Source organism: Rattus norvegicus, chromosome 4 (assembly GCF_036323735.1).
Source record: "Rattus norvegicus strain BN/NHsdMcwi chromosome 4, GRCr8, whole genome shotgun sequence".
NCBI classification, from domain to species: domain Eukaryota; kingdom Metazoa; phylum Chordata; class Mammalia; order Rodentia; family Muridae; genus Rattus; species Rattus norvegicus.
This window is the reverse complement of record NC_086022.1, coordinates 179,753,894-179,781,176: the sequence shown is the minus strand read 5'-3', so window position 1 is coordinate 179,781,176 and position 27,283 is coordinate 179,753,894. Positions and strand designations below refer to the sequence as shown.

General features: G+C 46.0%; 1 protein-coding gene across 4 annotated transcripts in view; it reads left to right on the top strand.

The window, feature by feature from the left end:
- The first annotated feature begins 3,203 nt into the window (after window positions 1-3,203).
- Window positions 3,204-27,283, top strand: part of Bcat1 (branched chain amino acid transaminase 1) — an 82,312-nt gene continuing 58,232 nt past the window's right edge. Inside the window, exons 1-2 of one of the 4 annotated variants that reach the window (XM_063285688.1) lie at window positions 3,204-3,491; window positions 3,889-4,094. In XM_063285688.1, the coding sequence (XP_063141758.1) occupies window positions 4,089-4,094 (6 nt within the window). In that variant the 5' untranslated portion in view covers window positions 3,204-3,491; window positions 3,889-4,088. 4 annotated transcript variants of the gene reach the window in all.

The following is a 27,283-nucleotide window of genomic DNA, read 5'->3' as shown; positions in this document are numbered from 1 at the left end:
CTGCTGAGGTTGGACACCCCAGTGTAGGGGAATGTTGGAAGGGGGTGGTAAGGGGGGGTAGATGGGGAGGGGAACACCCTTATAGAAGAAGGGGAGGGGATAGGGGGCTTATGTCCGGGAAACCAGGAAAGGGAATAACATTTAAAATGTAAATAAAGAAATATTCAATAAAAAAGGAGTAGCATTTTATTGAGTTATCACCATATATTATCATGAGAAAGAGATACCAGAAACAGAGGAGGATACATTTGTGCCTTTCAGGATGTCAGAACATCTTGTAACAATTCCCGAAGGCCAGCAGTTTCGGTGGCAGCAATGTCCTATAATTGATGTATAGGTTATAGAATAAATGCATGAAGTTGCAGCAGAGTCCAAGAGGCTTCAGACTGTGCTGAGCCTGTATTGATAAGATAGCAAACCAGATCCCCACAGAGGGGCGCGCGGCTGAAGCTACTGAGTTGGGTTTGAGGGTGGCACTGCAGAGTTCATCTGTGAGGTGAGAGACTGAACTTGGACCCAAGAGTGAGACACTGAAGCGGAAAAACGGAGGTCCAGACTAGCAAACAGGTGAATGAGTGGGCGGTCCACTCTGCTGTGCTAGCAGCAGGGAACCTGGGCGGGACTAGGAACAGTGCACGACACCCCCAGCCCCACCAGGCGTCAGAAGATAGGTTACCATGGCACCGTGCCATCTAGGTGTTAGGGCTTCAGTGGAGTCTCTTCCTTCTTTTGGCTGGTCTGATAAGTTTTCCAGCCTTGTTCCCCTGACATGATTATAATATATATGTGTGCCCTCCCTGTCTCAATTTGCCCCAATAAACTTATAGTGTGCCCCTTTCTCTGCCTAGAAATGTTAGGGCCCAAGAATCACCAGAGAATGGTACCCCAAACTCAAACAGCATGGGAAAGCAAAGAGCGTTTTTCCGACTGAATTTCCTGCACGCGGGGGGTCTCCCCATTAGGGAATGGAGACACTTAGTGGGCTCGCAAACCCAGCTTTTATAGGGGAACTTCAGGGAGGGGTATGAGTCCCTTTACCCGATTGGTCAGCTCTATCTCTGGGGCTCTGACGATTGGTTAGCCTGTGGAGACCTCCCTGGAGGGTTGCTTATTTATTTTAGCCACCTATGCTTGAAGCCAGATGACAAGCTGTCCTCGGATTGGTTGCCTGAAGCTGTGGTTGGCTGACCACAGGTTCCTGGATCTGGGTTTTCTGGGAAAGAGAAAGTTAGGCCTACTCTCTCAAACTGTCAGTTTGTAGCCTGTCCTGGAGTCAGCCTGGCTCTGAGCTTAGTCCCTTTAGGAATACGTCCTGTGCTGGGTGGGCGGCTCCTGACAGATGCTGCCATTTCTGGATCTACCTCCTCCTGTGTGTGTAGTCCTCCTTCTCCCTCAGGATGGAATTAAAAAGGCGCGAATAAATGGTGTCTCCCAGGGTAATGTACCAACTGAGAAAAACCACTGCTTTATACACTATGGAGCAACTCGGAGTAGGGTAGGGCTTGATCTCCAACGCATGTAGACCTCAGCTAAATAATGTGGCACCTGGGGTGAAACACACCTTTTATCTCAGTGCCTGTGTGGGAGGGGCAGGTAGATCACGGTGACTCCTAAGCCAGTTAGGGCCACATAGTGAAATCCTGTCTCCACCCACCCACCCAACCAACCAACCAACCAACCAACCAAGGAACCAACCAACCAAGGAACCAACCAACCAACCAACCAACCAACCAACCAACCAACCAACCAACCAACCAAACAGACAATCAAACAAACAAGGAAATACTGCAAAGGTTTTAGTGTATGACTGCCACCTAATTCTAGAGCAATTTTATCAATTTTTCTTTTTCTCTGTCTCCCTTCCCCTTCCTTCCTTGTTTGCTCCTTTCCTCCTCACTACCCAACTGACCTAGGGACTGAACTCAGAGCTGGGTGGATGGCGGGCTCTACCATTTGAGTCACATCCCAGGCCTAGAAAGTCTTAACCATGGAAGGAGGAAATCTTGTACTGATTCACCAGACTGGCTACAACATACCGGCTTCTTATCAAACTGCACAGTATTTTCGAGGTTTGTCCGTGGTATATGCATTTGTTTTTGGTGTGTGTGTGTGTGTGTGTGTGTGTGTGCATCTGTGGTGTGTGAACCAGTGAGGTGTGTGTGTTTGTGTGTGGTATGGTGTGTGTGTGTGTGTATGTGTGTGTGTGTGTGTTTGGGTGGTATGTGGTGTGTGAGCCTGTGGGGTGTTTGTGTGTTTGTGTGCATGTGGTGTGTGTGTCTGTGGGGTGTGTGTGTGTGTGTGTGAGTATGTGTGTGTGAGTGTGTGTGTGTGTTTGGGTGGTATGTGGTGTGAGAGCCTGTGGGGTGTGTGTGTTTGTGTGGTGTGTGTGTGTGTGAGTGTGAGTGAGTGTGTGTGTGTTTGTGTGGTGTGTGTGAGTGTGTGTGTGTGTGTTTGGGTGGTATGTGGTGTGTGAGCCTGTGGGGTGTTTGTGTGTTTGTGTGCATCTGTGGTGTGTGAGCCAGTGGGGTGTGTGTGTGTGTGTGTGTGTGTTTGGGTGGTATGTGGTGTGAGAGCCTGTGGGGTGTGTGTGTGTGTGTGTGTGTGTGTGTGTGTGTGTGTTTGGGTGGTATGTGGTGTGAGAGCCTGTGTGGTGTGTGTGTTTGTGTGGTGTGTGTGTGTGTGTGAGTATGTGTGTGTGTGAGTGTGTGTGTTTGTGTGCATCTGTGGTGTGTGAGCCAGTGGGGTGTGTGTGTGTGTGTGTGTGTGTGTGTTTGTGTGCATCTGTGGTGTGTGAACCAGTGGGGTGTGTGTGTGTGTGTGTGTGTGTGTGCATCTGTGGTGTGTGAACCAGTGGGGTGTGTGTGTTTGTGTGTGTGGTGTATGTGTGCTGCTTCAGACTCTAGGGTTGCTGTGACAACAGACAGGCAGCAGCACCTTGCTTCATTTCGTGTGATTGTGATCAGTGCTCCACCGTATGAACAATAACCCAGGGTGTTTACATTCAGCACTTGAAGCCCACGGTGAGGCTTGAGTTAAAGCCCCGGACTGCTGCGGTCCCCTGAAGGGAAGGGCCCGTTGCTATTGTGTGGATGCAAAGATGACGCAGCACATTGGTGAGAAGGATAATTCGGCCTCCATTGTATCTGGGCAGTTCCATTCCAAGCACCAGAAAAGAAAAAACGAAAAGAAAGAAAACCTTTTTTGTTTTAAATAAAGGATGCAGGCAAAGCATCCTGGAAAAGCCTATTCTCTCCCAGGGAGTATAGAATGAACATTTCACAGCAGAGACGGCTGCTTAGATTCAGTGAAGAGAACGTTTGCAGATCTTTAGAGAAAGGTTACAGTCAGTGGGAGCCTGGCCTGATGCTAGGGGCAGAAATGCAGCCACGCCGTGGTGTGGAGTCTGGGAAGGAGGTGACCAGGTTATGGGGACCGGTTCACCTTGTAAACGTCTGTAAGTGCATATCAAAGGATGCAAACTAAGAACCGAGGTACCTGAACTGAGAGCTCATGCCAGGGCCCAGGCGGTGAAAGGAGAGAACCGGCTCCTGCCAGTTGTCCTTGTCCACCACAGGACCCTGCCCACCTCGCCACCCACCCCTATACAAAATCTATTACATTTATTTAAATGTGATAAAAATTAAAGAGAAAAGGAATTGGTAAGAGTGGTCGTATTTGAGCATTGACTGTGGGGGTGGAGCTTGAGAAGGAACCATGGAAAAACCCAAACTGTTCTTTACTATCCAAAAATAATACCTTAAAAATTTCCAAGTTCCGAGAGACCAGACCCTTGTGCACTGTATGATTCGGGGGAAGGGCCGGGGAGCTAGCAGAGGAATCAAAGATGCTGTCAGATTTGTCCTCACTCTGTCACCTCCCCTCCCGCAGTGTCCCCACCCTGGAGTGAGCCAGAGGTCTGGCTGTAGCTCGCTGCTGCGCCATTCGCTGATGCAATCCGCAGCAGAGCGCGCCCAGCTCTCCATCTTCCGCGCTTGCCGACCCTGAGGGCCACGTGTCGCCGCACCGCCGCCTCCTCAGAGACTCGATTTTTCACCCAGGGGCTGGAGCCACGACCCCAGCCAAGAGCAATGAAGGTAAGTGTATTGCTGAAGTTCATGTGGGAATGCGGCCACCCACCCGCGCGGTATCTCTGACACTGGGTAGAAAGAGGAGGATGGAAGGACCAGCTTGCTTTGTCCCCCATCCTGGGCTCTAAGCGTAGGGACCCGGCCTCGTCTCCACTCACAGATGCTCCCACTCCAGTTCGTGCCCCGGGTCTGTGGGTACGGTATCCAGATTTAGAAGGTGCCACAGCGCCTCTCCCACATTTTCCCAAGTCAGGAAGAAGAACCGTTATCCTTGCGTCTGAGATGCCCAGAGATTGGGTTTGGGGAGGATGCTCGGGTGCTCTTCTGGATGGGTGTAATAGAACTGGGGGGAGGGCCGTTTTAGGTGCGGAAAGCAGACAGCTCTGTCATTTTGGGCCCAGGTTCCAAGCGGAAGCTTCTGAGAGTTACAGATCACGAGCTTCAGGGCTGCCTGAAGGACGGGAGTGTGCAGGCGTTGTATTCTAAAGATAATCTGAGGTGGCTGGCTGGGCCAGCCTGAGGCGTTTAAAGATATTTTCCAGAGCCAGAGCCCTGGCTGTCTGAAAAGCTGCCAGGTCTGAAAAGCCCCCTTTCCTAAGGGAAACGATACTCTGTTGGTTGTGCAGTCACGTAGCTTCCCGGAAGGAATATTCCAGTAATAAAATGTGGGTTTCAGGGAGCAACGGAGCGAAGCCACGTTTCAGTTTCTGAGGAGGTGGAGGGAGTTAGAAACTCAGACTGCTTAAGCCTCTGGAGGGAATTCACTTCTCTTGTCACTTCTCCATTCCTACTGTGCTGCCCTTGCAGATACCTTTCCTCTCCTCTCCCATTCCCTCCCCTTACCCCTCCCCTCTCCTTTCTCTCTCTCTCTCTCCCTCTCCCTCGCTCCCCTTTCTCCTTCTCCCCCCTCCCCTCCTCTCCCTCCCTCCCTGGCTCCCTCCCCCTTTCTCTCTCTTCTCTCCCTCCCTCCCCCTTTCTCTCTTCTCTCCTTCCCTCCCCTCCCCTTTCTCCTCTCCCCTCCTCGTCCTCTCTTCTCTCCTTTTTTACATCCTTTATCTTATCTCACTAAATCATATGCATTTATAATTTTTACACACATACATTTAATGTATCCGCCATCTTTCTTAGTTGCTCATTCTGTATACATCTACCTTAAAATGTAAGTTCTTAGACTCCATGGATGGGCAGTCTGTGTATACAGAAAAGCTGGAAGCCACAAGCAGGTTGAGCTAAGGGGTTTAAATTCCCTAGCTGTGTCCCCCCTTGACAAGGCTCAAAGCTGTATAACGAATGAAGGGGGCTAAGCCAGGATGCCTACTGCCTTGTTGGGAGGGGTGGGGCGGGGTGAGTGGTGTTGTCTCAGCTTAATTTGCTTCCTGAGTCATAGAGACAGAGAATGGAAATTTAAAAAAAAAAGTCTCAGAGATCGAGGCTTAGCACACTGTAGTCCCAGTGCTTGTGGGGGAGAGAGAGAAGAATCAGGAGTTCAGGGCCATTCTTGGCTATACAGCAGCCACCCTAGGCTGCAAGGGCTCCTGGGGAGGGGCGGTCTGTGTAAGAATTATTTTCAGCTCATCGGATCCTGACTTTTATATTTGAAATGGGTTGGAATCTTTTGGAAGGAAGTTAAAAACTTGATCCTAACTGCTACAGCTTTCTGGTATACCTGTGATTTTGCAGGATGTTTGATCACACTGCGGACCCCGAGATTTAATCCCTCTGGCTGGAATACAGACACCTTTAATCCTAAGCAATGAAGGTAAAGTTAGCTTGTAGAAGGAAACATCCATGTTCGAAAGTGCTGTCTAATAGAGTGGCAGACAAAGTGACAGATCAGAGAAAGATTTGACAGACTAGGATACGCCTAACGCGCGAGAAGAGAGAAGAACCTGAAGCTACTTGAGAGAACAGTAGAGAGGAAGAAGGCAGCTTTACTGGGGCAGTTGTACGGAGATAGGTGGCACAGGTGGTACAGGTGGCACAGGTGGTACAGGTGGCACAGGTGGTACAGGTGGCAAGGTGGTACAGGTGGCACAGGTGGTACAGGTGAAGACAGAACAAGTCAGAGGAGAATGAGAAGGAGCCAGATTAGAATAGTTGCCAAAGTCAGTATAAGGCCAAGCAGAGCAACTCAGTCAGAAGCTGAAAGAAGCCAGACTGCATCAGTCAGCTTGGAGAGGAGTTTGAACCAGAAGGGCTGAGTTGAACCAGCCAGCCAGAGCTAAGAAAGAACTAGGGAGGGGTAAGCTTATTGAGCAGTAAGTCTCAAAGTCACTTTGGCTGCATGCAGGTCTGTGCACCACGTGGACGCCAGAAGAAGGAACTGGAGTTACAGGTTGTGAGTCACCCTATAGATGCTGGGAATCGAACCCAGGTCTTCTGCAAGAGCAGCCAGTTTCTTACTCAGTGAGCCATCTCTCCAGGCCCTAGGGAGAGCTTTTGAGGGTTTGTTCTGTCTGTTCACTATGGGGATCAGTCACCAGGATAGAACTGAAGAGATGAGGCTTGGTATCTATGGAGCCATCTCACCGAACCATTGTCTTCTGTGTGTACGTATATGAGAGGTGCTGGTGCCTGCCCATTTATGTGTGTAAATGCAAGCATGCGCATGCCATCACACATGTGTGGAGGTCAGAGGGCAACGTCTTAGTCAGGGTCTTATTGCTGTGAACAGACACCATGACCAATGTAAATTTTATAAAGGACAACATTTAATTGGGGATGGCTTATAGCTTCAGAGGTTCGGTCCATTTATCATCAAGGCAGGAACATGGCAGCATCATAACATCCAGGCAGGCATTGTGCAGGAGGAGCTGAGTTCTACATCTTCAGCTGAAGGAAGCCAGGAACAGACTGAGCATCCTCAGGCAGTCAGGAGGAGGGTCTCCAAGCCCACCCCGACAGTGACACACTTCCTCCAACAAGGCCACACCTTCTAATAGTGCCACTCCCTGGGCCAAGCATATGCAAACCATCACAGGCAATTTCTCATGTTCTTTGCCTTCCCTGTTTGAAACGGGAAGCTAGCCTGTGAGTTTCCAGGAATCAATGATGCAAGGCATCAACCTGGTGTTACTGAGCTCTGGGGATTTGAAGTCAGACCCTTACGGTTGTGCCTTACCCACTAAGGCCCCCAGCTCAGCTCCCAAGATTCCTTTAAATATGTAATAATTTTAGGGGAATGGTCAGTGCATGCTAGGGAGCTTCTGTTAATGTACTGAGATGGTGGCTCTGCGTGTTTGATGTCATTGTCACAGCTGCCCTCCTCTCTATGGGGCAGACATGGCATTCCCAGGAAGCACAGAAAATCTCACCGAGCCGCTCACTTCTTGGCTGTAATGTGGGCAGCCTTGGTTTTGTCATGGTTTCTCAGGAACAGCTGCTCAGTGCTCTAAGGGTCTGCAGCGTATGATGACCAGGCCTCCTGCTGGGTGTCTGGAGCCTGCCACTGTTCAGTGTGTAGGTTGATGTCAATATTCAGGTGAGGGCTGGCACCAGTTAGGTCAAGGCCAAGATTGGACAGTAAAAAAAAATAAGGTGGGGGCAAAGTTTTTGTAAGGTGGGAGAGAAGGAGAAGGAAGGAGAATCAAGATGGAGACGGAGAAAGATGACCCAGATCAGGGTGGTCCTGAAGGGCCAAGGTAGCCGGGATGGATTTCTGTAGGCAAATTTATCTTATCTAGGTGGGCGGTTTATATCCTTATCAATTGGTTGTAAGTTTATTGTGTGGATGTGTTGTGGATTGAGAATTTAACATATAAATCTGGTTGATGGGTTACAATTTGTTGAGTCATGATTTTTTTGGGTAGCTGGGACCAGAGAATATCCGGCTGATCAGGGCTGGCCAGGGCGACTAGCAATGAGAGTGGAGGGACCGCTGGGGCCAGAAGATAGCAGAACCAGCTGCTGCTGAGATAAATCAGTGTTAGTTCTATATGGCGCTCCGGTGCCGGAACTAGTGTGGGAGAGAGGCAGCCAGGAGAGGTACTAGTCAGAGATAAACTAATGTCAGTTCTATAAGGCCCTACGGTGCCAGGGAGCGATCGCCCTGTCCGAGAGTACCAGGGGGCCAGCATGGCGCTGTGACACGCGGGAACGATCGCACTTATTTTTTATTTTAACCGCAACACAGTGCTCTGAGGGTCTGCATTGTATCGTGACCAGGCCTCCTGCTGGGCGTCTGGAGCACTGCTGGTGAGGAAGTGCTCATTCATTAAACCATCAGAGACACACGTGAGAATTGCAGCCCCATTTTAAAAACCATTTTAAGGACTTAAGAGGTGGGTGGTTGATTAAGAGTGCTTGCTGCTCCTACGGAGCTCTGGCATTTGGTTCCCAGCATGCATTTCGTGTAGCTCATAACCGCCTGTAACTCCAGTTCCGGTTCCATGGAGTCTGATGACGTCTGGCCTCCAGAGCTCCCAAGCAGAAGAGCTCTCACCCATGCACAGACACATATAAAATAAACACAAAGTTGGGATTTAGGATGCACTGGTCCACGGGCGTAGCTCTGAAGACCCCATTGGGTTCCCGGTGTCGTGAAGTGAGCTGAAGGCAGAGCTTTGAAGACCGACAGGCAGCCGTGTGCTGCTCACCACTGCTCAAAGTAGTTCTTTGGAACCCCTCACTGAATTACATTACTTCTAGAATTGAATGTATATGCCCTTAAAACAGCTTGGAAGTTAGACAGCTCACCTGCAACGGCATGGTGTGTCTCACAGGCGGTGACTTTTTGGCGGAAAATGGATTGCCCAAAACGTTTGTCTTGTGTTTACTGGTTAACGGGAAAGATTGTCGAAAGACTTCAACTCTCATTTATTTTTAAAGGTTTATTTTATTTTTTCACTTGTGTGTATGTATGTTAGCGTGTATCCTACATGTCTGTCTTAATTTATGTAAGCCTGTATACCACATGTCTGTCTGTATGTGTGTAAGCGTGTAAACCACGCATCTGTGGGTGCCATCAAAGGGCAGAAGAACCCCTGGAATGGGAATTGCAGATGTTTATGAGCAGCCTGATGTGGGTGCTGGGTACTGAGTTCAGATCCCCTGGAAGAGCAGGAAGTTCTCTGTACCACTGAGCCATCTCTCCAGGTGTGACTTTTGTTTATTTGTGTGGGGTTACCATGGAGTGTGGGGTTATCATGGAGTGTGGGTACCACTGAATGTATGATTTCCACCATGGGCTCCATACTTCAGGAAAGAGAAAATGTTAAATAATAATATTCTGGGAATACAGAAAAAGAATATAAATAGAAAAGACAAACAGAAAAAAATGGAAGAAAATAGCCAACCATGGTGGTACAAACCTGTAACTCCTGCAATTAGGAACCAAAGCAGGAAGTTTGCCAAGAATCTGAGGTCAGTGTAGGCTGAATATTAAGTATGAGACCAGTTAGGGCCACAAATATATCAAGATCTTCTCTAGTGAAAACAGAAAAACAAACAAAAACTCAAAACAACAAGAAATGAAAGAAAAAAAAACCAGGAAACTATGTAAGGGCATAATTATGCAATAAGCAATAATTTTTAGTTGTACTAAAAACCCTGGCTCTTTGGGATTCAAAAAACTGTTAACTTTGCTGTACATTAAAATAGTCTTAGATTAACTAAGGAACAAAATAAAACAAGACAAAAATTCCAAACTAAAGCTGTTGAAATTTGGCCCATTGCTATCTATGTACTGCAATGCTAAACTCTGTATGGGAAGGTCTAGGCCTGTGAGTGAACTCTCGTGTTTACAAGCTTTTGTTGTGCGAATGTTGTTCCTCGATTTATAACTATTAGTTAAATAAAGTTGGCTACAGCCAATCGCTGCAGGGATCAGAGGTGGGTGTGTTTTGAGTTACCTGGTTGAGGAATGAGGAGAGACCTGGAGGAGAAGGAGGAAGAACAGGAGGGGAGGAGAAACTGCCAGGAGGGAAGAAGGACCAGGAGCATGTGGCCAGGGGTGTATTTGGGGTACACCGCTGGGGAGGTAGCCAGGGTAGCAGTTAGAAAAGTAGATTAGGAGTCACCACTCAGTAATGGTCAAAGCCAAGTAAAACAACCACAGTCTGAGCCTCCTTCATTGCTAAGCTAGTCAGGGATAAACATAAGGCAGTCTCACCACAAAAGCTAGTCGTTTGTGCTTTTTTAATTCTTTATTTTGAGGTATAAACCTGGATATTTGATCAATTGGTGTGTACAGTCTAGACCTTAGTGTGCACCACTGGTGTTTTGGCCCTGCCTGATGTTCACCTGTGGAAGTCTTGTTTAGTTTCCGTTCTTTGACGCAGTCTCATGTAGCCCTCTATGAGGGAGCCTCTGACACAAATTTTGACGTCAAATACTGAGTACACTGTAGCTGTCTTCAGACACACCAGAGGAGGGTGTCGGATCCCATTACAGATGGTTGTGAGCCACCATGTGGTTGCTGGGAATTGAACTCAGGACCTCTGGAAGAGCAGTCAGCATTCAACCACGGAGCCATCTCTCCAGCCCCAAATACTGATTCTCTATGAGCACGAACATAAGTGTACCTGTTGGGGAGCTCACCCGGAGAAGCCACGGTTGATCAGCACACAGCTGAGACGCAGTTTGCGTCCGTCCTGCACGAGGCCGAGGTGGGTTTGCACCAGACAGTCATTCAACATCCCATCACCACACAGAAGGGGAATTCTGCCAAGTCTGTTCTGTTTCCGATTAGCTGGCCGGGATGGTCTTTGTCCTGAATGTTAGTTCAGCAAATTGTAAAATCATAATAAATACTTCGTTGAACTCTGAAGATAAAAGATAGAGAGTTAGAATAGAGGATGGAGCACGGTGATGGATGCCTGTAGTCTAGGCATTCAATGCTGAGGTGGAGACAGGAGGATCATTCAAGGTCACTCGAAGGTAAGTAGAAAGTTTGAGGCCAGTCCGGGTTATGTGGAACTTAAGTACAGCTATAAAGTGTGCAAGGAGGCCGAGTCTTGGTTAGGATTTCGATTATTGTGGAGAGACACCGTGACCACAGCGGCTCTTTTTTTTTTTTTTTTTTTTTTTGGAGCTGGGGACTGAACCCAGGGCCTTGCGCTTGCTAGGCAAGCGCTCTACCACTGAGCTAAATCCCCAACCCCCACAGCGGCTCTTTTTAAGGAAGCCATTTAACTGGGGCAGGTTTGCAGTCCAGACATTTAGTCCATTATCGTCATGGCAGGAAGCATGGCATCGGGCAGGCAGACTTGGTGCTGGAGGAGGAGCTGAGAGGTCTACGTCTGGTCCATAGGCAGCAGAAGGAAAGTGTGTTCTACACTGGCCATAGCTGGAGCACATGAGACCTCGAAGCCCACTCCCACAGCAAGGCCTCCTCTACTCCAACAAGGCCACTTCTAATGGTGCCACTCCTAAGGACCAAGAAATCAAACACATGAGTCTATGGGGGCCATTCCTACTCAAACTTCCACATTTCTATTAAATGTTCCTGTTCGACATTAATATTCCTACTAGCTAACATGAAATTAATGAAAATTAATTACCCCTCATGTTTGCTCTAAGCTTGCTCTTCCTGACAGCTTTACGGAAGGCTTTCGTGCATATTTTTATTTAGTTTCACATTTATTCATTTAATTTTGTGCACACCTGAATGTGTGCATGTGTCTTTGGGCAAACGAGTAACCACAAGTTTGAGGGCAGTCAGGATAACGTGAGCTCCCATCTCCAAAGCAAACAAACAGAAACAAACAAACAGCCTCTCTCCCCAGTAAAAGAGATCTAAATGTGTCTTTAACGTTATACACTGCAATAACGACTTGCAAACAGTAGCTGGTTTAATGTTCATATAATTGAACCTTGGCATAACTAGCTCTCTCCGAGGTGACTAGGCTTCACACTGTAACTTAAGGGTTCTTATTCTTTTATTAAAAGAGTATTGTGGGGTTGGGAATTTAGCTCAGTGGTAGAGCGCTTGACTAGCAAGTGCAAGGCTCTGGGTTCGGTCCCCACCTCCGAAAAAAAAAAAAAGAGTATTGTGTGGTCTTGTACAAGCCGGAGAGCATGGAGATGAGGGGACAGCTTTGGGAAGTCAGGTCTCCCCTCTCACCATGGTGTTCCCCAGGCTTGGCAGCAAGCACCCGTTCCCACCGAGTCTCTCTTTGAGACTTAGTCTTGAGAAACAGCTGTGTTGAGAGGTGGCAGGGCAGCCAACACAATAAAGTGTAGTAGAGTTGAACAGAGTAGAGCAGTGAACATCTGTGCAAGGTACAGTGGCACTCAAAAGAGATTAATCCAGAAGCCAGAAAGGCAGGACCCTGGAGTTGAATTGGGAAAGACCGTGGGACTAAGATGATCACATGATCAGGGGAGTAAAGCAATCACATGACTAGACTAGGGGAGTGAGATGACCTCATAACCGTGGGAGTAAGAGCATCACCCACTTGCCTCCAACCCCCGACTCCTGAGTGGAGAAATGCCCTCCATGCTTTACAATGCTTTATGCCACTGCTCTATCTCCCCAAGGTGTTCAATGGCTCCTGACCCTAGTGAGGTCATTTCTCAATCATCCTCCAAGGCAGAGAGGTAAGAGGAGTGGTCACAGCCACCCCAGCCGGTGCCCTTTTGTATAACTACCCCTCTGTGCTGTTAGCTTGTGCTGTCGCTTCCTCCCAACCATGACTAACATCCTGGGCTCTTGGCCTCCACCCACAGATTCTATCACTCGCCTCTCGGGCACTGGAAAACAGTGGCAGACAGCGCAGCTAATGGCAGAGGAGGATCTCTGTCCCTGGTTTTCTTTTGACTCAGAATGATGACCTTGGTTGACTGTAATGTGCACATGAAGCACATAAGATTGTGTGACACTGTCTAAGCCTCTGACCATACTGAAGGTCAAGGGGCCCTGAGGGAGAAGACAGTGACACAGAGGCCCTGAGCTCCTGTGCAGCCGTGTGTGTGTGTGTGTGTGTGTGTGTGTGTGTGTGTGTGTGTGTGTGTGTGAACTCAGCTGCACTCTACAGGATCTGCCAGTCTGATTTTCTTTTAAACCTTAAAAATATTTATTGTGTTTTTTAACTGTGTGTGCATGTGTGTGAGTGTGTGTGTGCACCTGCGTGTGTGAGTGTGCACATGTGAGTGTACTTACCCACAGAAGTTAGAAGAGGACACTGGATCTCTTGGAGCTAGAGTTAAAGGTGGTTGTGAGCAACCTCGTATGGGTGCTGAGAACTAAACTTGGGTCCTTTGGAAGAACAACAGCTGCTCCTACCTATGGAGCCTTCCTCTTCAGTGTGGGTAACCTAGTGAGAGCTTGATCGTTTTCTCACAATTTGGAAATTCTACACAGATTGTTCAAGACGAGCCTAGGCTCCTTGAGACCCTGCCTTAAAAAGGAACACAATCAAAAATTAAAAAAAAAATTGTAACACTAAAAAATATTAAGGACCTGCTTCCTAAACTAGGACTGTCATGTATCAAGCTTCCTTACAAAGGTAAAACCATGCCAGGTAATTGGCAAAAAATATCACCCTCCTGGGCTTTAGAGAAGAAAAGCAACGTAAGTAAGTTTCTGGGAGGTCTGGGCTGCATGTGAACATTTAAGGAACCTCAGTGGTAAACTGGCTTTTCTGTGTTTGACTCTAGCCACCCAGGAAAGGGTAACCAGTTTTCTCAGGAAACAGGACAGCCTTGTGGCCTTGCGGTCTCAGTTTGCCAAAAGCCCCTGTGGATTGTGTAAGCTCAAGTGTCTTTCTCAGTTCTGTCCAGCTGTCATAATGTCAGGCTGCAACTGTGCTCTACGGAGTTCTGGTTCTATGGTTCTTTTCTGCTCCCCAAATTATATACAACTCAGGTTTCACAAATTACACATGATGTCAAAGGAGCTCTTGACTCGGGTGTGCGTCACACCCCATGAGTGCCTCGTAGCCACTACTGCAGGAGAAGACGGTCTCTCTCATCAAGAACCTCCTTGGGGAGAAGCTTTGTCATACAGAGCCCCACTTACTAAATCTCTTACAGAAGGCCCCTCTGCACTGTGGGCACTCATCCCTGAGCTAAGCCAGAGTTCTTCCTCCCCCAGCCCAGGACTCATCACTGGCCCACAGGCCCCCTACATTCCTGACTCCTCATGGTTCCCAGAGGCACGGGTTGGACAACTAGTCAGAGTCAGAGTGCTCATAGGTACAGCCACAACCTGCCACAAGTCAAAACAAGAAAACACACAAAAGTCCCAGTGGCACGTCTGTGGACTTTGGACTAAGGCAAAAAAAAAAAAAAAAAAAAAAGCATCCTGTGAAGAGGTAGAAGCAGTGTACGGAACCACCTCAGTGAATCTAAAGCTACATTTAAAACCTACTTTTGTTTCGTTTGATCATTTGAAACAGAGTCTCAACTAGTTGCTCTGGCTGGCCTGGGATTCACTATGTGGACCAGGCTCCAGCACACCTGCCTCTCAGCCTTTTGAGTGCTGGGGTTAAAGGTGCCCAGGGAATGCAGGCCGGCTGTGCCCCTCCGCTCTCTCTCAACTGCTGGGATTGACGATGTGTACCATCACGCTTGGTCTTTGTTTTAAACAAAACCATGGTAGGTTTTGTGGGTCTGTGAGTTCCAACACTACTGAGGTGTGTGAACAACGTGTGAAAAAGGGGATGTGCGAGGCTACAGTCCATCTTCACAGGCAGCGGGTTTCTAGGTTCACAAAAGACATACTCAGGGGTGGTGGGACACAGCCTAAAATGGGGGCCCCCAACCACAGGGTGAGAGCCAACGCCCTCTGGGGGCAAATATGGGGTTCCTGGACACGTAGGTGCCTCTGGGAACCGCATGGAGTTGGGAATGTAGGGGGCCCGCGGGCCAGTGATGAGTCCTGGGCTGGGGGAGGGAGAACTCTGGCTTAGCTCAGGGATGAGTGTCCATAGTGCAGAGGGGCCTTCTGTAAGAGATTTAGTCAGTGGGGCTCTGTATGACAAAGCTTCTCCCCAAGGAGGTTCTTGATGAGAGAGACAGTCCCTGTTTGTCCAAACTGTTTATTCATGATAAAAATGGTGGGTGCATACAGCTTACTCAGGGCGGACCAGAGATTAAATACCTTTTGCAGGAAGGAATGTCAGGGAAGGGAAGCTTATTGGTTAAACCCTGGAGGGGCCATCTAGATACCTCATTAATATGGAGAACTCTGTGTTCTGTGCTGCATGACTAGTTGTCAAGATCCTCTTGTGGGGCGTCAGGATCACGTGCTCCAGGGCAGGAACTGGGTCAGGAGTAGACGAAACGCCTACCATTCTCAGGTAGAATTACAGGGGTTTCTGAATCCCCTCAACCTTCCTGGTTTCTGTCTGGCGGCAGGGCTCCACTTGCCCCACCAGGTTTGCATGATTCGCCAGTTTTCATACATTTGTCGTACAACATAGCAGACACTAGACATTTACGAGGGAATGAGGTCGCCGCTCTGGAGCTGAAGAAGGCAGCCATCCACACTCTACGAAATATGGGATTGAACTGGTTTCTTCAAGTTGCAGCACTTTCCAAAGGGGGCCCCCACACAGAGAGACTTCAGAGCCAGTTTCTCAGGCTACAACCTTTTGGGTAAAGTCAGACAAAATGACTGTTGTCAACTCCTCATCGATACTGATCGGGCTAAAAATCAAAATGCAGTCGGTCGGTCACGCCTAAGTTCCATGCCACCTATTATTCTCAATTAAACAGACACAAATCATCCCACCTTCCCGAGCCCTTATCAGCCTATTTTTCTGGTGGTAACACGATCAGTTTGTACATCTGATAGACATGTTAACCAATCAGTTCCATCTGATAAGGATTCTAGTTTGTGAAACGAAGTGTCTTGTAATTCTGAAATAGAAGATAATGTCAATCAAGTCAGGCATGACGGTGCATGACTGCAGTCACGGCAGCACGATGGAGTAAGAGGCAGGTGGATTGCCTCTAGTTTAAGGTTGGTATGGTCTACATTGAGTTCCAGGTAAATGAGACACTGTGGGACCTCGTCTGCAAGCAAAATGAAAAGGAGCTAGATAAGGTCTTTACAACATGATTTTAAAGAAAGAATACTTGTTTTGTGTGTGTGTGTGTGTGTGTGTGTGTGCGTGTGTGTGTGTGCGCATGCGGATGCGTGAGGGTGCACATTCTCTATGGTGCACTTACGGTCTGACCCGTGGTGGGTCAGTTCCCACAAACCTCGTGGGTCTGGGGGATCAAACTCATGTTTTCAGGCTTGGTGGGAATGCCCTTTCTCACTCAGAGTCATGTCTCCAGCCTGCGGTGTTGTCCTTGGTGAGCCTTTATTTAAGTCTCTCCCAAGGTTTGCCTGGCAGAAAACATCTGTGGGAGGGAGCATCGTGGCAGCGCGGTCCCCGTTTCCTTTTTCATCCATGCTTTTCGCTCTCTCTAAAAACATCAGAGCTTTTCTTTCACGTCACCGAGGGATAAGTCACAGAAGTTGCTTGGGCATGAAGAAATAAATGAGTAGCGTAGGTCATTGTGTCCCAAGCCCTCCCGTGTCATCAAGCCACCACAAATCCCTGTCCCTTCTTCCAGCTTCGCCGAATTGAGAACCACTTCCAGTCACAGTGGGGTTTGTGTGCCCTGCTAGTGGGGCTGCATCCTGACTGCCCGACAGAGCAGGGCCGAGGCCCTTGGTTTAAAGACCTCCATTGTTCCATTCTCTGAAGAGGTAAATCCTGCTTGTCACCATGGTACTGAAGAGAGGGACACTGGAGGCAGCAGACCCTTGTGGAGGTGGACTGGATGCAGGACACTGCTCTGTTATTCCCTCCATACAGTTAGAGGGGGGGAAATTATGGGGACGTGGGGAGGGAGAGTAACCGCTCCTCTCCTGAGTCTGCTGGGCGTCTTAGTGCCTCAGGAACAAAACATTCGTGACAGACAGTTTGCTGAATGCATGTCTCCTGTCCCACAGGCTAATCTGTCACCCCAGTATCGCCTGGCTTTATCTTACTGGACTGTAACCCCACCCAAGGCACCTCCTGGGCCACCACACCGAGGCGGGGGACAGAAAGAATTTAGGCAGTGAGATACTAGTGCTGACTTTCTGGAGACACCCACCATTTGAACAAACACAGCTGCAGACATCCAGCTGCTTGCTTCGTGGGTCAGGGACCCTCTGCTGACAGACAGCAGATGGGAGGTTTGATGGGAGGAAAGAGAACGGGGGTATCATGGATTATAATCTGGAAAAAAAATGAAAAGAGAAGAAAGAAAAATGCCCTGCCCTCCACTTGGTGACCTTCCTGGTTTAGGGTGGAGCTCTGGTGCCAGGAAGCAATCTGTTACCTTGTACACTAGGAGACGTACAATTGCACAGCCCCTGCTGGCTTCACTGTTCTGTCCTGAAACCACTCCTGCTGAGAGCCATGGCAGAGGACCAACCAATGGCTTTATAGAATGCTGATCTGGCCAGTTAACACAGTCTGGATGGGTGTACCTTGGAGAGGAACAACGCTGAGGACCATGTGTCCTGAGGACTTAGGCAGTTATGGAGTTCTGCTGCTTGCTGCCCTCACACCCCTCTAATCTAAGAATTATATGAAAAGGCTAAGGGGGGCTTCCTGTCCCTCACTGGGGTGTACCTCTGGCATTCACATCAACATTGATGCCTGAGTTTTGTCAAGCATTGCTGGGCGACCAGATCACCACCCTAGGAAAGGACTTAGAGACGTTCATTGTCAGCAATGACCACCGCCCTTAGAAAACATTTGGAAAAGTAAAATTGTTAGTGAAACTGGGTTAAGATGTTTTTGCTACTGGCTTGATGTAGAAAATTTTAGGGCATACTCTGAAGTTCAGAAAGGCAGACTCTTGTTAGTTAAGCTAGGAGCCTTTTATGGTCAGGGAACAAGAACAATGACATCACTGGCTGACGTGACTCTCACTATGACTCAGCTGGTGATGGTTGATTTCTTATACCAACTTATGCCCCCGACTTCCTGCTATGATTCATTCTGTGGACTTAAAGTAGATATGACTGATTTTTAAAAGGATAAATTACAAAATCCTTTCTTCGTAACTGCAAATTGCTGCCTTCCAGTAAGAGAAATGGTCTGAGAGAATTACCTTGCTTGTCCATACTTTGTTAATCTATAACAAGTTGCTTAGTTATGAATGCACGTAGGTTCTTGGGAATAATTTGTTTTTTTTTTTACCTGTACTATGTAATGGCTTTTCAAAGGTATTCGAGAACATGCTGTTTTTTTCATAATCATTCACTGGAACTAAAAGATAATCACCCTCATGATTTTATACTGTTTGAAAGATTTTACCGGGAGAAAAAACAAAGTTGTTGGAACATCATTCCTTCTACCCACCAACACTGTGTGTGTGTGTGTGTGTGTGTGTGTGTGTGTGTATAAAACCAAGCTAGCTCAGTCAACAGGGTCTTGAGGGAGAGAGTGAGGACTGAAAAGAAAAAGAAAAAAAAAGACAATTAGACAATACTATAACATAACTCCAGTCAGTCTTGTCTGCTTTTATATCATTCTAGGTACATACAAAGAATATGGTCACTCCTAAGGCATAAACAGAGAAGTCAAGGAACAAACAAAGCAGAGACAAAGGTCCCATGATTACTGTATTCAGGGTCTTACAAGACCCTCAAAATACAAAGAACACATTTCTTAGCTGTATTTGTCTTGAGCCTACTTCTATGTCCTGGCCCAATGTCCAATTCTTAGAAGTGGGCCCTGAAAGCTCTCCACATCTCTCCTTTTTTTATTTTACAAACAAGACTGCATTTTTCTAAGGTAGTTCTGACAAGAATGCCGTCCTTACACATCATGGAATGTGTATTACCAACCACTGCATTTCTGTCTTAGGTAAGGCTCTGTGTGAAATCTTACCCATCATTGACTGCCAGCCTGTTAAATTAATGACTCTGCCTCAAGACATGTATCTTGGCTGCAAACATGTTGATGTTGTTAAAGGCAAGTTTTATCGAAATGGGTAGGAATAAAAGTATTCCGAGGACAGGAAGGACCAACATGATCGAGCTATATAATAAGCCATTCTTGAAGCTTGACCAAGAAGGAAATACTGACCTTAAGCCACAAATAATTTTATCAGCAGTATCCACAGCATTCTTTAAACTCATAATCTCGTTGTGCAAAGTTAAAATATCCAGAGAGGTGTTAGAATTATGCTAGATACCCTGATAGTGTCTTTGAATTTACTCCCAATTATAGTGACTGTCATTGTAAATTTTAGAAGTGACACAAATCCATTGGTATTTCATGTGACACTCAACATGGCTTCTTACTCTTAAACTCTGAACCTCCTCTCCAATAATTTGAACGGTATCATAAAGAGAATCAATTTGGTGTTCTAGACGCCTATCTAAATCTTGAATATTCAGAGCATTAGTAACATTTCTTGCTAAATGATTAGCAAAAAACAGCTGTCTTAATTTCTTGTGTCTAAGCGATTGCAGAAGCGGTGGTGCTGGCCAGTAATGTAATCAAAGCATCTGTACCAGTAATACTCAAGCCCGCTACCCTCCTGCTTCTACTTAAAGACTGACTCACTTTTTCCAATATTTGTAAGCTTTTTGCAGAATACCAAGGTCCTGTTATACTCACAGGCAATAAAACAAAAGGTGGTTTGGTAGACAAGACATGCCAGATATCAATGCACTAACACAATTAGAAAGTGTGTAATTAACACAGTTTACATTAAATGCCATAAGAGAAACAAAAGTAATTTTAACACGACCAATTAATAAAAGATCAGGAACTTCAACACATGCACTAACACTTGTTCCAAACCCAGATCCTGTCCCAATTTTGTCTATAGCCAACGTAACTTCAAAGAGAGCTGCAGCTAACTTCCAGATATGCTGCTGGGAATGGCCTGCTTCAGATTACCGAAGACCTATGGACATCTCCTTTTGCCCAATGTTCGATTGATTCACTGCCCGATCAATAATTTGCATATTGTTAGGAACATTAAACCACATTGGTGGTTGATTATAACATTCTTCCCATTTGACAATTTTGTTAAATGCCAGTTCCCCATTCTCTGTGGTTTCAGACCCACAAGGTCATATCTCATGAGGATCAGGGCAGATTCCCATTAGGCTCGCCCATTTCTATGCTTTGTGAAACGTTTTCCTTCCAAATTTGAGTGAACACAGAAACACACCCATCCTTTGTACTATTCTTCACGAAGAAGCGAACAGCAATCCCATCACCAAATGCATTGAAAGTCGTGGTCTTATTATAAGTTGACTCCCCTGTCCAGGGTGATCCAAGGAGTTTGGGTATTGCTGGTCACGAGAATCTCCAGTCTGGACCACACTGCTGGATGTATCAGTGGTGGGTCGGGAACACAGGCCTAGCAGATTTCATTTTATGCAGGAACCGTTGTCATCATCCAAGGGGATCAGCAGGAGGATGGGATTGTGCCATTTGCCTCACCAGCCTTTCTGTCAGCCACCATGCTCTACTTCCTCTCTGTGAAAAGCCGCAAACATGACCGTCGTTCCTGTGAGCACAGGGTTTCCATTTCCCTGAAGCGTATGTAGTGGGAGTGTGAGGTTGACAAAAATCGCTCAGCGGCTGAACGCCCATGACCATCCAAACTTTAAAAGTTTAAAGTAAGAACAGCATGTTTTAAAGAGTTTTGTGTGTGTTTGGAGATGTAACTCCCCCTTTTTTTTATTTAACAAAGATAATTGTTTTAAAGTTCCATGGACCCGTTCCACAATATCTTGTCCTTGGGGATTATAAGGAACCCCAGTAATATGAGTAATATTAAATTGTTGACAGAAAGTCCCAAATGCTTGACTGCAGTAGCCAGTTCCATTATCTGTCTTCATATGACTTGAAACACCCAATACAGAGAAGCAGCGTAGGCAATGAGTAATTACATTTTTAGTTGCTTCTCCTGTTGAAGCAGTTGCAACAAGAAAGCCTGAGAAGGTCTCAATAGTCACATGTACATATTTTTAATCTTCCGAAATCAGAAATATAAGTAACATCCATTTGCTGTAATTGATTAGGTACAAGTCCTCCATGATTAACACCATTATGTGGTACGGGAAAAAGTTGAGGACATTCAGGACAAGTCTGTACAATTAGATGTGCACATTCTCTAGAAATACCAAGTTGTTGTCCCCAGCTTTTACTGTTTTGGTGATGTAAAGAATGAGATCGCTTGGCCAATTATTCCTGTGTAAGGCCTATGATCTGCCTGGTTGCAAATCTGCTGTGGCATTGCCCTCACTAAGGAATCTGGGCAGTCCAGTATGAGCTCTTCAATGTCCTATAAAGTAAGGAACAGCACGTTGTATTTGCATAAATAATTGCAGAATTAACCATTTCAGGCAATTGTAAACCATGAGCTATATATTGGTGGCTATCAGTATACAAACTGAAAGCTTGATTTTTCAACATTTCAAAAATAGCAGCTACCACACATAATTAAATTATCTGTGCTGAAGTGGGGTGGGGTAGGGACTCAAGAGAATGAACACATAATCCAATTACATATGCTGCCTTTGCATTAGATGAGACATCTGTAAATACAAGTAAGCAATCCTCTATGGGCTGCATGTGCAGATTTACAGGAAATACAAAAGCATGCATAGAGGCAAATTGTAACAACTTGTTTTTCGGATAATGATTATCAATTTTGCCTGAAAAGTTTGTGCATGCAATAGGCCAAATATCAGTATTCTGCAATAACCAAATTAATTGCTGTTTGGAATAAGGAATGAATGTTTCATTGGGTTCTTTCCCAAAGTACTTCCTGACTCTATCCTACAATTCTGTATTAACACAGCAACAGCTTCATAGTAGGGTGTTAAAACTTGGAGACGAAGAAAGATGAGTCCACATGAATGGTCCCTTTTGTCAAAGAACTGCTGTGGGCACATAAGAAGTAGCAGAAATACAAACAGCCAACAATTGGTTATGGTCTATATAATGTATCTGCTGTTGGCTAACAGCTTCCTACTTTCTGCAAAGATATTCGTCCCTCATCAGTTAATTGCCGAGGGGAATTAGGGTTTGCATCCCCCTTGAGAATATCAAACAGGGATTTAAGTTCTCCTGGGGTAAACTTAAGATGAGGGCTTAGCCAATTAATATCCTCTAACAGCTTTTGAAAATCAATTAAAGCAAGTATTATTTGAATTTTCTGTGCCACAATTTGTTTAGGATATAACTGATGTCCTAAATATTGAAAAGGATATTGTCTTTGAAATCTTTTCTGGAGCAACAACTAATCCCTAAGATTTTAAAGCTTATAGTAGGGCTGGAGAGATGGCTCAGAGGTTAAGAGCACTGACTGCTCTTCCAGAGGTCCTGAGTTCAATTCCCAGCAACCACATGGTGGCTCACAACCATCTGTAAAGAGATCCAATGCCCTCTTCTGGTGTATCTGAAGACAGCTACAGTGTACTTATATATAATAAATGAATAAATCTTTTAAAAAATAAAGCTTATAGTAAAACTCCTTCAGAGGGATCAGCCAATAAAATATCTTCCATATAATGAGTAATATACACAGAAGGATTCAAAATCCTAACCTCTGGTATTGAAGAAGCAACACAATTTTGACATAATGTAGGGCTATTGGCCAGTCCTTGAGGCAAAACTTTCCAATGATATCACTTCATGGGTTATTTAGAATTACAAGCAGGCACATTAAATGCAAACCACTTGCTATTATCAGAATGCAAAGTAGTATAAAAGCAATCTTTTAAATCTCTGATAATTGTGCATGTATGTTTTTGGAACAGCAGCTCGAGTAGGCAAGTCCGGTTGTCATGCCCCCGTAAGTTCCATGGTTTCATTAATCTTTCGTAAATTTTGCAATAATCACCACTGGCCTGATTGTCTTCTTTATTACAAATTTAGGTGAATTCCAGGGAGGAACTAGAAGGTTCAGTGTGTCCAGTTTGCAATTGCTCCTGCACTAGCTGTTGAGTGGCTGGAATTTTTTTTCTGAAGTAAGCGACCACTGATTTACCCATACAGGAAGACAACTTTCCCAAGTAATTTTTTTCTACATGAAGTGTCAATCATCTCCATTAAAAATACCCTAGACCTGGTTTTCCTTTCCTGGGGGTAACAAGAATGGGTTCTAATTCTCCCTGATTTTGTTTTCCTAATCTTTGGAATAATCACACATTTTTAGTGTAACTTTGTTGTTTGGACTGTATAAAAGGATTCCCATGTCCTTCTTTGCATATCTTCCCCACAAATTAACAGGCAAATTAGAAACCATGTAAGGTTCAAAACATCCTTGGTGACCCTCCTTGTCAGTGTAAGAGATCACTGCTTTGCTTAGGACTCTGACTTTGCCCTATCCCTTGTAATTGAGTAACAGTGGTTCTAGGCCAAGATCCAGGTCACTGAATAGAGGTCATTACAGATCCATTTGCCCCTGATTCCAGCAGCCCTGTAAATATTTTTCCATTTATTCTTAAAACTAGTTCAGGTCTTTAGGCTTTTATCGCTTGGATCCAATAAGCATCGGAAGAACTAAATCCTTTTTGCTCCTTGAACCTTAGTTTTAACCTTATTTGTTGTCATAACCAACAGTCTAGGGAGTGATTGAGCAATTCTCTGTCCTGGTTGAATGACAGAACTATGTGTAGGTACAGAAGTCATAATTTTAATTTCCCCAGTGTAATCTGCATCTATAACTCCTGGGGCAATCATCAATCCTGCCACAGTGGCACTCTTCACAGTAGCAGTCCTACAGTTCCTGACAGTAACTGACCACATATTCCAGTAGGAAGCGCCTGATCCCCTACAATACTGTGTAGGTGGGGGAACTGAGGTCCAGTCCTGGGCTGCCCGGGGTGGCTTGAAAGAGATCCTGAAAGGATTGTTTTGCTGAGGAGCGAACCGCATTGCCCAGTAACATTGTTTCAAGGCTTGGGGCTGGCCCCCTCTCCCTAAGGGAGAGGATTTCCTAAGTTACCTCTCTTAGACCTGCATTCAGAAGCTCAGCACAGCCCTCACTTGTGTCTAGGACAGAGTCCTGGTTTTTTTCATCACTATTTTTTCTGAGTTCTATTTGGACAACTCCTCACTTGGTGCCCTATCTGTCCACACCCAAAACAACTTCCAGGAGGCCCATTGACCCTCCACTTCCCTTTTCCAGTCTGTTGAAACATAACAGTAATTCCCTGCAATGCGGCAGCTATAGCCACACCCTGCTCGTAAGAGGGACCAAACATAATCTAACACAGTGGTAATGGTTCCACTTCCAGTCTTTCTCTAAGGTCTTATGGTAGCCAGGTAGGCCAAGTTTGCATTCTCATAAGCCAATTGTTTGGCTGAAAGGATCAAAGCATTAGCATCTCCAAACTCTCTCTCTCTGATGCTTTAATCAGCCTATCAACAAACTCCTGAAAAGGTTCATCAGATCCCTGCCTTATTTTTGAGATATCTTGAGACAAATCCCTTTTATTAGGCAAAGTATCCCAGGCCCTAGAGCACTGGCACCAATTTGAGCATAAGTACCAGGATTAAATTGTAGCCCATTCTGTGTATCCTCATATCGACCTTCTCCTGCTAACATCTCATAGGTAACTGGATTGTCAGCTCTAACGCTCGACGAGGCTGTCTGCTGGCATCTTTCAAAAACATTCCGTTTTCCATGACAGATAATCTCCTCCCCACAAGCATGCTGTTTCCGGTCTGCAGGCGAAAGAGCCTCAGTGGACAGGCCATCCAATGTAGCCATGGTGAATGGAGCAGTAGGTCCATACTGAGCACAGGTGGTTTGCATTTCCTTTAGATGTTCAAAAGGAATGGGAGTGTTGCATCTAACAGTGTTCCCCTGCTGATCCTGTGCGTCAAACCCTGGGCATTGAAACGCATATCCTTGTACATCCTCCCCTTGTTCTACAGCCTGTTTCAGTGCGGCCTGAACAGGTGACAGCAGAGTAACACTTGCATTTAAGGGACGAGGTTTCCCTTCATTCCTGCTGCTCTTTAGGGTCCCCAGAGTAGGCAAAACTCTTCCATTTTGGGCTCTACTATTGGTACGTCCTCCTCAGAATCTGAGCTTCCGATGCCGTCCTCAAGTCTTTCAACAAGCCCAGCTAATTGTTTTTTTGTTTGTTTGTTTGTTTCACCTTCTTCTGTCTCCGGGATATCCTTGCCTGTTCCTTTGCAAAAAAAAAAAATACCTTAAAAGAATCCCGTAAAGGAGGCCAATCCTCATTATGATATTTAGCAGCTTCTTCCTCCAATTCAATTTTGTCTCTGGGATCCAGAGCTCATCACCCCTCTTTCCTGCCTTGTCTGACGCCTCAGAAATAGGAGGTGCTGAAGGGACAGCATCGTCTTGCTTTCACCACCCGTGTCTTCTAATATCTTACCTAATTTTATAGTTTCATGTCTAGGACCTAAGGTATCTCTAATTAAAGGTCCAAGGGCCAAAAGCATCTACGGGAATTTTCTCAGGACCATATGTTGTGTGGTACCCGTTTATCCCTTCTCCCACTTTCTCCCATGTCTGTAAACTTATATCTTCCTCAGGGAACCAAGGACAGATTTCTATAAAAAATCAGACACTGGGTAAGCTGTTTTTTGATGTATCTCGACTCCTCTAGACTTTAGCATACCTTTAAGCATACGTACAAAAAACATCCTACCATTTCCCTGCCCATTCTTACAGGGTTTACTCACTGCTGGCCCAAACTCTCCCTCACGTGTGCTTCCTTTTCCCACCATCTCCTTCACTCTACCGTGGTACTCAGCTCTGACGTTGTGAAGCCACCTGACCAAGTCAGCTCAGTCAGTCAACAGCGTCTCAACGGGAGGGAGGAGTGAAAAGAAAGAGATGATCAGACAACACTATAACATGACCCCGACCAGTTCTGAAGCTGAAGTGGTTTTATTTTTCTCCAGTCTGCTTTTATATCATTCTAGGTATACACAAAGAATATGGTCGGGCTGGAGAGATGGCTCAGCAATTAAGAGCACTGACTGCTCTTTCAGAGGTCCTAAGTTCAAATCCCAGAACCAATATAGTGGCTCACAGTCATCTGTAATGGAATCCAACACTCTCTTCTGGTGTGTCTGAAGACAGCTACAGTGTACTCATCTACATAAAATAAATCTTAAAAACAAACAAACAGGGGCTGGAGAGATGGCTCAGTGGTTAAGAGTCCCGACTGCTCTTCCAGAGGTCCTGAGTTCAATTCCCAGCAACCACATGGTGGCTCACAACCATCTCTAAAGAGATCTGATGCCTTCTTCTGGTGTATCTGAAGACAGCTACAGTGTACTTATATATAATAAATGAATAAATCTTTAACAAACAAACAAACAAACAAAAAACCCTATCATTTAAAAAAAAGAGTATGGTCAGTCCTAAGGCATAAATGGAGTAGTCAAGAAACAAACAAAGTGTAGACAAAGACCCCATGATTACTGTAATCAGGGTCTCAACAAGACCCATCAAGATACAAAGAACACTTCCTTTTATATTGTATTCATCTTGAGTCTGCTTCCTTGTCCTAGCCCCATGTCAAATTCCTGCCAAATTCCAAGAAGGCACCACCAAGAGCTAGAACTATCTGTCTGTCCATCCATCTGTCTGTCTGTCTGTCTGTCTATCTATCTATCTATCTATCTATCTATCTATCTATCCATCCATCCATAAACACACACACACACACATACACACACACACACACAAGGTGTCCTTCACTGTACCTCTGTACTTAGCTCCGACATTGTGAAGCCACCTGACCAAGCCAGCTCTGTCAGTCAACAGGGTCTTGATGGAGGGAGTACGGATTGAAAAGAAAAAGACAATATATATATAATATGAATTGCTTGGAACCTGCTTGTTGGAGCATCCAACGTGTGAATGTCTGTCTGTCTGTACTTGTATGTGTGAGGTTGCTGGAGCTTGCCCTTTTCTTCAACGCTTCTCTGTATGTGTGGATGTGCTTGATTTCTCCCTTTTCTTTCCTCTAATTGATGGCTGCCATAGGTAGCAGCCCCCGTTGGAATCTGGACCGACACCCATCAGCCCTCCCAGCACTGATCCCCCCACTGCCTGCCTGCCTTGATTTACCCTGTGGTGTCAGAGCTGGTCACCAGTGTCTGGAATCTGTCTTTGGTTTCTTTCCAATCAATATGCTGTTTGAGCACATCAACCCGTTCACGGGCTTCAGTTCCTGTCCTCCACTTGCGAACAGCGTCTACACTGAACTCCAGACCTGTTGGGGCTTCACAGTG